The sequence below is a fragment of the Echinops telfairi genome, unplaced genomic scaffold (assembly GCF_000313985.2).
Source record: "Echinops telfairi isolate 266 unplaced genomic scaffold, ASM31398v2 ScPeMD7_7475;HRSCAF=8513, whole genome shotgun sequence".
In the NCBI taxonomy this organism is placed as follows: domain Eukaryota; kingdom Metazoa; phylum Chordata; class Mammalia; order Afrosoricida; family Tenrecidae; genus Echinops; species Echinops telfairi.
This window is the reverse complement of record NW_022111379.1, coordinates 1,812,139-1,824,564: the sequence shown is the minus strand read 5'-3', so window position 1 is coordinate 1,824,564 and position 12,426 is coordinate 1,812,139. Positions and strand designations below refer to the sequence as shown.

Genomic DNA, 12,426 nt, shown 5'->3' with positions numbered 1-12,426 from the left:
GATTTTCTCGAAGATCACAGAATGGTCAGGGGCTTAATGGGAAGGAATGTTAAGGAACAGAAAGCAGCGCTGGTGAGAAAAGGCCAGTGAGGTGGGCTGAGGAGTCCCCATCACGACAGTGCACCAGTGGGTCGTCCGAGGGTAGCAAGGCAGGCCGACCAGAATTGTGTCAGGAACCTCGCCCATGCGCCCATGGCCTTGATCTTGTCAAGGCATCTCTTCGTTCCCGAAACTCAGCGCATTTAAAGGGAACATGATTTGGCCGCCAAAATCACCAGCTGTGTGGTGCATACCCATGAGCACAGGATTCTCCAGGGAAGGGCTGAAAAGGGCATTTTTAATATAAGTTTGATTTTGTGGTCGGACTTTTTGACTTACCCTTTAAGCACGTGCAAAAATGCTGCTGTTTGGTGTGTGTGTGTTTATGATACACAGGCTGCACACCTTTTCTCACGTAAACATCTTGGCAATCTTTCCACATTGGCGTATCACGTGCTGCGTCAGGCATTCTGAGGGTCAGTCCATCACAGTTAACCAATCCCTGCTGATTAAATGATGGGCGTTTCAGTTGCTTCCAGCCGTGAGCTACTCAGTCTGCAGGTGTGAGTAAAGTGAATCAACAGACTGGGAACTGCTCCAAGCACATACCTCTGTGCTTTGGAGAGAGGTGAAATTGTCCAACCTGGTGCTAATAGCTCCAGCTCCAACACTCTTAGGTGAGCGTGCCCTCTGCCCTCTCACCTGCCCGTACCAACTTGCAGCTCCCTTCCCAGGGGCCACCTGCAGGAACACCTCTGATACAAGCAGTGGCACCAGGTCTCCAACTCGTTTGCCCAGATGGTCAGCCAGCTGCGCACGCCGAGGAACCTGTGCAAGACTGTGAGGAAACAAACCGAGCTAACCTCTGCTTCCCTCCCGCCAGGAAGGAAGAGCGCAGAGCAGGGGCTGGAGCGGTCGCGGCTCCCGGTGTTCTCCCTGCAGGAGAAGAGCTACGTGAAAGGCACGGCGGATTTCCTGGGCTTAGGCCATTTTGCCACACGGTACATCACAGAAAGGCACTATCCCTCCCGCCAGGGGCCCAGTTACCGCAACGACCAGGATTTGGTGGCGCTGGTTGACCCAAACGGGCCAGACCTGGGGTCTCAGGGGCTCAATTCTGTGCCACGGGGGCTGAGGAGGCTCCTCAACTTTGCGCAGGTAAGTAGTTTGTGAAGCTACATTAAAAAAGAACAACCCACCCAAGTCAAACGCACCGCCTTCAAGTCGCACCGCCTTCAAGTCCACACCCACCCACGGCAAACTATTGGGCAGGACAGAGTAGATCTGCCTCTGTGGACTTGCAGGCTGGAAGTCTTCACAGGAGGAGAAAGCCCAGCTACGGAGACCTTGCGGGTCACAGCTCAAAGCATAGCCACTATGCCATCGGGGCTCCTAGTTAAGCTACATAGAGGACATTTCTTTTAAACCTTCCTAATTCAGGTTTTCAGAGCGTAAACGCAGGTGCCTACATCTGAAAGCGAAGAGCGGCGGAAACCGAGTAAACTCAGTTACTCAGACTTGACAGGCGACCAGCAGACAGCCCCGATTCACACTGAGGGGAGCCACTCCCACGGGGGGCATAACATTAGCACACTTAGCACGTCGTCTTTTCCAGCTGTTTACCTGAAATGGAAGATGAGGGAAACAATATGACTTTAAGTACATTTCCTCTCCCATAAGGTTGACTTACTGGAATGTCACTCCCTCGGGCAAAGGAGCCTTCTGCCCGCTCCGCTCTACATGAGCATGTGTACTTGCTGGATGCCAGTGGCACTTGATAATCAGGTGGCAGGCTGGGCTGCACGCTCCCGTGTGCCTCTGACTCAGAAACCCACCTGCAAGTCAGAATCTTCAAAGACGGTCTTTCCTGCGGCTCACTTCCAGACCCAGTACGTGGACCCTCCCCTGTACGTGACGGGAAACGGAGCTGCTCAGAAACTACCCTGCAGTCAGTTATGCGATCAGTGGAGAATGCAGTACCTTCGAGGGCACACCAACGAAATGCTAAAAGGTGAGGTACCGGCCAAGACTGATCCCAACTCGAACTGCCCCACACCGTTCCCACGGCGGCACCAGGTGTCCACAGAAGTGGACTGTCACATTTCATTTCCTCGAGTGGCTGGTGAGTTTGACCTCCAACCTTTAGGTGAGCAGCCAAGCACTTTTCCAGTACAGCTGCAGGATGAACATGTGTGTCTAAATTTTAATAGACGTGTGTCTTTGCAGCCATAAAAGATGGTGCTAATATCAAAGGGTACACTTCCTGGTCTCTGCTGGATAAGTTTGAATGGGAGAAAGGATACTCGGAAAGGTACGGCCTCTACTACGTCGAATTTAACGACCGACAGAGACCTCGCCACCCGAAGGCTTCTGCGCAGTACTACCAGAGGCTCATCTCTGCCCACGGGTTCCCCAGTCCCAGAGAGGTACCACGACGCTCCGCTCCCTCTTTGAAACGAGCTCGTTTGTCATGTCCCTTCTTGGTGGCCACTCAGACGACCAAGGCTTAGGTCTGATGGGGACAGAGTCCGAGGGTTAGGTCTCTCTTCTCTTTTGGGAACTTCATTTTTATTTATTTATATATGTGTCAGTTCCCCCTTTTGTCTGTGTAAAATAATACAACACATATGCTGTTACTCACATAGCACTTCCCATCAGATCAGTGACAACATTCCATTGACCCCCCAGAAGACGTTGTTTTTTTTAATCCTTGTCTACCCTCCTCCAGTCCTCCCTTTCTGTCCCTTCCCTGGTAGGACTAATTATGGGTAGTGGTTACATGTGGGCTTTGGTCTGCAAGGTCGGCAGTTCAAAACCACCAGCAGCTCCATGGGAGAAAGGCCAGGTTTTCTACTCTGGTAAAGAGTTAGTCTTGGGAACTCACCAGGGTCGCTACGTCCCACAGGGCTGCTACGAATGGCCATCCACTCGGCGGCACGACAGCTTGTCTGGGGAGCTGTCGGGGTGCACAAGTGTGGTCCCTGCTTGCCCTCTTTCCCAGGACAGGAATTCAGCTTTCAGGTCTGAGTGCTGACACCTGGAGCACGTCAGGCCCGCTAGGGTCATGAGAGGTGACGTTGGAGGGGACAGAGATCTGAGTGAGACTGAGTTCACGCCACTTTCACCTTGAGTCTTCATACGAACAACTAGTAACACCTACTCTTCAGCGAACAGAAGAAGCTTAAGTGAATCGAACGTATGAGGACCATATGATGTCCACCTCTTCCTGCGGAATGGTCAAGCCATAAAAATACACTCGCTCCAAAAGGAGAAAAAAGACCCACAGTTAATCATCCTTTAAAACTCACCAAACGATTTCCATTCTCGACCACGCCCCCAGCTCCCTCTTCCTGCGTCGGGGCGTCAATGGCAGGGAATGGAAAGTGAAGTGTGGAGCGAGGTGTTTTATTACAACAGCCGTCTTACTCATTCACCAGGATCTTTCTAGGCTGTCCCCAGGTGTAGTGCCAGAGCGAGACCAATTTACCAACAAGCAGCCTTAACTCAAGTTGATAAGCCTTTGTTAGCCGGCGGTCAAAGGGTGGCTAGAGTCTAATTCTCCCTTGACCCCGAGTGCTTAACGAGGGGAAATTTTACACTGTGGAGTAAATGAGGCACAAGGGCAGGTGGCATCGTGCTATATGGAAAAATGAGAACTTAAAAAAAATAAAATGGGGTTTACCAGCAGCACCAGCGATTTCAAAAACAAACAAAGCAATGGGTCAACAGTTACAGAAGTTACAAAGTGGCCACACAAGGGTCAATACAAAATGGCTACCCTGAGGCTCATTAATAGCCTGTGGTTACCTTGTTAGAGTGGCTACATCTAAGTTAACTCCTGCATTATGGTTACCTGGGGTTAGCCATGGGGGGTTAGCACACAGGGAGGCTCTCAGAGGGAGCAGCACTCACCAGTTTCCAATAGGAGAGAAGCTCTGGGTTTGCAAGCACCTCAAGAACACGGGCTCTTTCTCAACGCCCTCTCATTGCTGGCTGCAAGTGTTCAATTAAATATTAGCTGACTGTTAAGAATGTTTCCTTATCTCACATTGTCCCCCAACTGATCCCAAAAAGCAAACCGTGGCTATGACATCCCTAACCGAGTGGGTTCTCATCAGGTGGAAAGCTGGTACCTGCAAGCCTGGGAAACCTGCTCCATCAACAGCCACAGGCTTGCTGCAGGTAAGTACACTCTATAACGTAAGGTGACCAGACGTCTCGATTTTTAACAATTTTTCCCACATCCCAAGGCGTTTTAAAAAAGTCCCGATTTTTGGAAAGAATGCACGACAAGCTAGGGTATACGGTTTTCGGCTGCCGTGTAGCCATTGAGAGAGTTTTACCCTTGAACTTGAGATCAGGAGGTTGCCTGCTCAATATTGGAAGAAAAAGAAATAACAGGTTTCCAGAATAGAAACGGAGAAGCAGAATTACCTCTATGCACAGATACGATCCTATGCGTAGAACATTCCAGAATCCACAAGAAAATGTCTACAGCTAACAGAAGACGTTAGCAAAGTTGCAGGGTTCAAGGTCAACAAGCAAAGGTCAGATGAGTTTCTATCCACCAGCAAATGAGAATTCTGAATGGGAAATTAGGGAAACAATTCCACTTGCAATAGCATCTAAGAGAATAAATGCCTAGCAATAAGTCTAAGCAGGAATGCAAAGGACTTGTACAAAGAAAACTATAAAATTTGCTAAAAGAAATTCAAGATGTAAATAAACAGAAAGATGGCTCTACGCTTATGGATTTGAAGACTTACTATTGTTAAGATGTCCTTACTACCCCACCCAAAGCGATCTATCGATGCAATGACATTCCAATCCAAATTCCAACAGCCTTCTTTACAGAAATAGAAAAACTAATCCTCAACTTTGTATACAAAGAGAGCGGCCCAAATAGTTACAACAAATACAAAGGGAAGAACCGAGTGGGAGGACTCAGTTACTGCTTTCTAACAAACTCTGCAGCTCTACGGAGACTTGGCAGTGCTGTGGGCTAAGCATTCCCGGGGTCAATCCGAGCAGCTACGCCACATGCTTCTTCCCAGATCTTCGGAAACATTTTACAATTCCATCACACAATTTGTTTGCAACATTTAATTCACCAGCTCCTCTTTCACAGCAAAGAGGAATAATGAGAAAATGTGATGCGCCCCTTTCCAAGTTTTTCCATTATGGTTAAAGCTTTCAGGATGAAGTTTTACTGGTGAAACCGTTTTCTTTACCATTCCAGGGCCGCTGCTAAGTCACATGCAGATGGTGACGGAGATTGTGGTGCCCACAGTCTGCACCCTGGGCATCCTCATCGCTGCTGTCCTGCTAATGCTCCTCCTCTGGGGGCAGACTTGAGACCCGTGACCGATTTGTAGCTCCAGGCGCATCCACTTTCCCGCTCTGAAGGTCACATACGTTTCTGTTTTCAGATTCTGCAATAAATAACAGCCCCACTCTTTTTAGTGGCTTGTGCTAAGCCTTAAAAGCTAGAAAACAAAAATAAGCATAAATAAAAATGAAAATCACTTGTAATCTCATCCCTCTCAAAACTGATGTTGCTATTATGCATCTATTTTCATTAAAAAAAAAAAAAGGATCATAGTGTGCAACTGTTGTGTGATTGTTTTAATGTCCGCCACCTCAGTACTGTCCCCCACATACCCCACCTCACAGCAACCACACAGGGCAAAGGACTGCCGTGGCGCGCACAGCTGAGGGCCTCCGAACGCGGGCAGGTCCACACGGCACCCTGTCGGTTCCCAGCGGAGTGCTTGAATCACTGCGCCACCGCGTCCCACCCTAGACCTGACACAGAGTCAATCGACTATCGATAACAACTCTTCCAGGTGGTAAACCCTATCATGCAACCAAGGAAAAGCATTAGGAGGACATGCAGTAAGTGAGTGTATATATATATATATTTTTTTTTTTTTCTTTTTTAACATTTTATTAGGGGCTCATACAACTGTTATCCCAATCCATACACACATCAATTGTGTAAAGCGCATTTGTACATCGTTTCTCAAAACATTTTCTCTCCATTTAACCCCCCGACATTAGGTCCTCATTTTTCCCCTCCCTCCCGAGTGTATATATTTTTATATATATGGTTCTAAGATAAAATATTCCTTCTGCTAAATTCAACTCAGTGAAATACCTCAAAGAACACTCTTATGATAATTTAAGAGTGTTCAGTTAGTTTATTTATCTTCTCTGTGGTTAGATCATATATATGCCTATTTTATTTTTAACTGTAAAATACTAAAATGACCTCATCCTCATTTGTTTGGGGACAAAACACAGCTAAAGAGTGATAATATCAAGCAGTTTACTTGTTATTTGATTCCCTTCAATGTTATTTCTGTTACATAAAACACAGCTAAAGAGTGATAATATCAAGCAGTTTACTTGTTATTTGATTCCCTTCAATGTTATTTCTGTTACATAAAACAGTAAGATAATAGTAAATGTTATTCCATTAATCATTTTAGTTAACACTATCTCTAATCAAACCATTTTTTGAAGGGTGTTTACAACTGGGGGCTATGATTGAGTGGGGGTAAAATTGTTTTTAACAAAGCTTCTCTTTTAATAAGTCAGTAAACCTGTCTAGGGTTCCCCCCTCCCATATTGGTGTTTTAAAAATCAAACTCTAAAATAAAATCAAACTCTTTCTACTGTATTTATCGATTATCACCAAAAAACCCCAATTTCCCCTCCATTTCCCTGGCTGTAGGGTGAAACGGACCGGTTAAGTTACCACAGAAGACAGGAAGACAAGTAAAGACGAGCTCTGCTCAATTCCATCGGGAAGACTCTTTGGTGATTAATGATAAACAATCTATATTCTTTTAGTTACTTATTTATTTTTTACAATTCATATTCTTAATGTATTAAATTGACTTTTTAAATAGGAAGAACTAAAACATAAGGTGCTTATTAATGCACTACCAAATATGTGGAGATGCCCAAAGTGAACACGAAACACCTTACCAAGCGCCCGCATCAGTACGCTCTACTTGAAATGTACTTGGCTGCAGGTAACCATGGTAGCAAAGTGTTTCTTTTCTTCCAGGCTACCATTGAGAGTCAATTCGGGAAAATCTGTAACCAGAAAGGCAGTCCAATCAGAATGGCTTAGACCCTTCAGCCTTTTCTCGCATACAGGAAGCGGAATTTCACAATCGCCCCAATAATCAGCCCGTGGTCGGTCTGCAGGGCAAGTGTCTTACACTTTAAAACTTTAGGCAAAACTCGAGAATAATTCTTCTAAACATCAAACCTGGTACAGGTAAAACCGGACTCAACAAACTGAACGGTAAAGAACACGTTTCTAGTGAGATATGTATTTTAAGTCTGTGTGTGTGGCACAGCAACTGGAATTAAACTGGTCCTTTTTCCTATTGTACCATCTGTCTTATAAATCATTCTACTCAGTATTCATCATCTTAGGACTAGACACGGACAGCCCGGTCTCCCGTCTCTCAAAGACTGAGCTATTGAAAAAATAAACGACCCATTAACATTTAGATGGGCTTGTGTCCGCTTCCTTGGGGGTCAGCATTGCGGTTTCCATAGTCTCACCATTAGCAACAGCCATTTGCTGGGCACCCACTGGATGGGGAGCACCTCGGGGGACTCGGGTTTTCTCCCCCATTAACTCCAAATCATTATTCTCGCTCTCCATGGCAGCTGAAACCAGACTTTCCCCTCTCAAGTCTCCTGGCCTCTGATGCTGTTTTACTGAAGAGCATCATGCTAACAAATCTTGAAAAGGCAGAATGTGACTTAAGTGCTCAGTCCAGTGAAATAGAAAGCGTAACTTCTCAAAGGCACGTGATCATGGACAAAAATCAACCATGGTTGGGCTTTATGTAGTTGCAATGGGGGCTCCATCAGAAAAGCCATGACGTTTACAAATCAGGTCCTCCTTCAAGAGGGTACCTTGCTTTGGGTCAAAGGTCACTGTATAATGTCTAGAAAACATATTAAGAGTATTTAATAGATCAGTTATAAAAGCTCAAGCCCAATTGGAGCTTAGGTACATTTCCAAGCACACAGAAAACATGATTTCATAAAAATCCCTGATTTTCATAAACGGAGTCATTGGGTCAATGTTTTATCGAATTGCTGGTTATGTTAAGTTATGCTACCCTAACGTCTACCATGACTCACTCTTTGCTGAAGTAGCCTGCATCAAGAAGACTCTTCACAGGTGTGCTCAGCACTGCCTGCTTAGTCACGATCACTGGAAAGAGGAGTTTCCTCCGGCATGAATTTCTTCAAAGCAGACTGGCTTATCCATTATTTATTTCAGAACTTTAAAGAGAAAATTGGCATTTCCCAAAGCTGTGTCCCACGTATCAGTCTTTAAAACCCCTTTTCATCTTACACGTGCCCCGAGTGTCTGACTGACGCGCAGAGGAGGAAGTCAAAGGTCTGAGCTGCTGGTTTCCACCTCCGTCATTCCTGGGACTCAGCCAGGGGCATTACAGGTTCCCGGTGGGCAGCGGCTCAGTCGCAGGAGATGCTGATGGACTTCGCCCGGGCATTCTGAGTCCCAGATGACTCCAACACAGGTCCCCACACTTATCTGGCCTACCACCCCCTTCCCAGGAAGAACAAACATTTACTCAGTGCGCCCTTGTCATTAAAACCGTTGGCACTCTATCCCATAATCCGAGGTAAAGTGGTAAGTACTGTTCTGTGGTCCTGGATCCTGCCAGTGCCCCACCCCCCTGGCGAGCAAGGGCTGACAGCAGCCCTCCCTTCCCCATCCCACTCCTTAGTGGACTTCTTCCAGACCTTTGTCCATGCCGCGTCTCCTTTCCCTTGTTGTTGGCCAGGGAGCAATCTTGCAATAACCACACTTGGAGGTCGTCTTTCATGGGTCTGGGTACCTGTAAATTACTGTTCACGGGCAATGCCGGCTCGAGAACTTCTTACAGTGGGGCAACTGTGGCCCCATTGCAGCTCCGTCACTCACTGCAACCAGCCGTGGGCGATGGCGGCCTGTCCCCTGGGCTGCCAGCAATAGGACACCATGGTTCTCATCTGCCCTAAGCTGACAGGCGAAGGGTGGGACCCATAGAATAGAAATGTGCATTTCACTTGCTAGGTGGGGGTTCAGCTTCGCTTTGTTCTGAAACCATCTGAATTTCCTTTGCGGTAAAATGGTTCATATGACTGGCCCGTTGCTATTTTTCTTACTGATTTGAAAGTCTTTTATATACTAAGGAATCAAATCCCTTTTCTGAACATGAACTGCACATTGCTTCTCTTAGTTTATTATTTTTCTCTCTTGCTTTTTTTTTGGCAGGCAGACATTTTTCTAATTTCATAGTCAATTTTCAATCTTATATAGCTTCCTGGTTTTATATCACATCTAGAAAAGACAGAGTGCTCCCAGAAAAATTCCTTTCGGGTTTTTTTTGGGTTTTTTTAGGATTTTTGTAGTTTGGCCATATGAATAAATCCTCTAGTTGACAAACATTTCTATACCCTATATTTTGGGGAGAAAATAAACATTTTCCAGACACAGTTCTGTGAGTTCTGCTTATAGGCCATAACAGTCTTCTATCTGGGACAGGTCAAATGGATTTGAATATAGTTTTGCAGCCTTGGAAGTAGAGAGCGAACAGAGACATACAGGTAAGTCTTCAGAAGGGTGAGCCCAATGCTGCAGCAATCGGCAGACACGACCATTACGAGGTGGCGCCGGGCTGTGCTGTGCTGTGCTGTTGTATTCAGGGCTCTGTGGTCCTAACATGCTCAATGGATGTAACAACAATTATTAAAGGAGAGAGAGTGTGAAGAACCAGCTAATTATCTTTAATAAAGCCCAAGTCAGCAGAGAGCGGGTGTCTTTAGTCATAGGAATCTCAGCACTTATTCCAGCCACAGCGAAGACTCCCGGACAGAGGCACCAGCGCCACTGTCGTGAAGAGTGCGCAGACGGTAAAGCGTGGGCTGGCAGTTTGTCTTCTAACCTTATGCTTACTCTCTGCCCCAGAGTTTACACTTCCTCAACCCAGGACGAGAAAAGGCACTCTTTCATGATCAGCACACACTGAATTTTTCTGGGCATGGAACCTGCACAAACCGCGTGCAGAACATATATGCTCTACACCGACAGCGTGCAGGAGGAAGGCCCTCCACAAGACGGACGGACACAGCGGCCGGCCGCCACGACGACTAGACCCTGAGAACAACTGTGAGGGTGGGGCCGCACCGGCCGCTGTGGTCGCAGCCGGCTCAACAGCACCTGACAACAGCACACCTAGGGCGCAGGAAAAACAATGCAGAGTGGGTACAACCTACAGGCTTTTCGGCCACAAATAATGCTAAATTTTATAACTGCGATAATAGCCATTTCTGCCAATTTCAATCGTAACAATTGATCCAAATAGTCGACAAGCCACCATTACCATGTCTGTGAAAATTCAGATGGTCTACAGGGGGGCTGTCACTCAGTTGCCACACGGTTTTCACCTTCTTTTGCCCACTGCTTATTTCCACTCTCCATTTCTGTGGCTTCTCACTAAGGAAAGACAACAGAAACACAGTCACTTCCTTCCTCCCTCCCTTAGCCATTTAGTGATAAGCACTGACGTAGAATTCCCAATTTTTCACCAAGAAGCAGAGGTAGGAGAAATATGAATATGAATGGTAACATTTGTAAAGAAATGAAGGATGTGGGGGGTACAATAACAGAGGATTCCTAAATCAGACTGGGGTTCTGGAGTCAGAAAACGTCTTCAGAGGTGGGGAATGATGAGGTGGGAGCTGGGCAGATACGGTGGGGAAAGGCAGCTCAGGATGAAGGAACGACGCGCACATGTGGGGGCTCTCCCCGTCCCTCACAGTTCTCGGGTCTCTTGCTTTCTAATGGTCGGACCAGGGCACACCTGCCTCAGCCAGTTCCCTGCTTCAGCTGGCAAGACTCACTTCCTACAAGACATCCAAGCCATATGGACCTACCTTGATACAACCCTGGGTGTGGAGACCCCTGCCAGCGCTGAGATGTTTACATGCTCACTGATTCGGCTTTCTTCCTGCAGTCGGCGTCATTGTGTGTGTTTTGTGAGATTGAGGAGGACTTTGTAGATCAGTGTCGGACACAAGGGCTAATGTTAGACTATGAGCTTGGACAACACTGGATTGGGATGCTTTCTTAATGTACACTTACCCTTTATATAAAACCCTCTTATCCATATATGAGTTCCTGTGGATTTGTTTCCCTAGTCTACCCAGACTAACACAGTGGGACTTGGATTTTAGGATGAGTACTGAGGCAGTGGCACAGAGAGGAGGAAGATTATGGAGGAGTAGTCCGGGAGAACAATTCACTACAGTGCACACAGGAAAGCATGCAGATGTAAGTACGGCAAAGACCGTGTGAAGAGGCGCAGAAGAGAGCCGATGCAGGAGCTAGCAGGGCGTGAGGGACCACACAGATCCAGAATGAGGTCGAGGATAACAGAGGTCCCTTGAGAGAGGAAACACAGGAGGAGGAGGAGGAGGGTTGGGAAGGGGTGAGGACCTTGGTTTGAGAGGTTGAACTGTCTACAGGATTCACAATTAGAAACGTTGCCTTGAAGCTCAGAAGTCTGGGGAAATGGGAGCTATGGGTTTTGAGACCTCATCAGCCCAGAGGGACTGAACCCTGAGTATAATCGCAGTCACCTGGCGAGGCAGAAGGGAGGGCAGAGGGTAACACTCCTGTGAAAACTCACATAGAGGAAGCAGGCAGAACTTGAGAGAGAACTGCAGTTGGTCTTGGAGGGAGGCTAGAGAGGTGGAATGACAATGAGGATGCCAAGGGCAGACACGTCAGAAAGGCAAACGCGCTAGAGGGAAAGTGAAGCCGAGGAAGGACTGCAGGCCCACTGGGTTTGGTAATGAAATAGTCGCACGTGACCTTTACCACCTACAGCACTTTCATGAGGATTCGGCAAAGGAGGCATTCAATAGGGAGAGGGCAGCACAGAGTGACTTTCCTATGGGAGAAATTTCGAGTTTTCTTTATATGCCGAGGGAGGAGTTGGGGGACTCGAGGCCAAGGCCCTGTGGAGGGCACTCACAGTTCACGCCTCCACAGCCCTGCACTCAGGCCCAGGGCCATACTCGTGTCCTGAGAGTCACTGCCATGACCATCTCCTCCCCTCGAGCTGACCCCTCCTTTCTGGCTTTCTATCCAGCTTGAAGGACTTCAAACTGGAGCGAAGTGGAAGAGGCCCAGGGGTCTACAAGAGCACAGACGGAGGTCGGACACAGGGCTGTGGTCAGAGAGCGCAACACAGTGAGGGAGGTTCAGAGGTGGAGCACGTCCGGGTCAGCAGGTCCCCAGGGACCACTGATCCCAAGGCTGTCCAGAAATTGGCCAGA

At 47.3% G+C, this 12,426-nt stretch overlaps 2 protein-coding genes across 2 annotated transcripts in view; one reads left to right on the top strand and one right to left on the bottom strand.

Moving 5' to 3' along the window:
- The window catches only part of LCTL (lactase like), a 12,778-nt gene extending 7,207 nt beyond the window's left edge, over positions 1-5,571 (top strand). Inside the window, exons 9-13 of the mRNA XM_004711999.2 lie at positions 923-1,197; positions 1,924-2,050; positions 2,266-2,465; positions 4,158-4,221; positions 5,279-5,571. Of these exons, the coding sequence (XP_004712056.1) occupies positions 923-1,197; positions 1,924-2,050; positions 2,266-2,465; positions 4,158-4,221; positions 5,279-5,394 (782 nt within the window). The 3' untranslated portion in view covers positions 5,395-5,571. The remainder of the gene's footprint in view (positions 1-922; positions 1,198-1,923; positions 2,051-2,265; positions 2,466-4,157; positions 4,222-5,278) is intronic.
- ZWILCH (zwilch kinetochore protein) overlaps positions 5,128-12,426 on the bottom strand; it is a 35,109-nt gene continuing 27,810 nt past the window's right edge. Inside the window, exons 17-19 of the mRNA XM_004711936.2 lie at positions 10,467-10,579; positions 7,033-7,143; positions 5,128-5,471 (exon numbers count right to left, since the gene is read on the bottom strand). Of these exons, the coding sequence (XP_004711993.1) occupies positions 7,055-7,143; positions 10,467-10,579 (202 nt within the window). The 3' untranslated portion in view covers positions 5,128-5,471; positions 7,033-7,054. The remainder of the gene's footprint in view (positions 5,472-7,032; positions 7,144-10,466; positions 10,580-12,426) is intronic.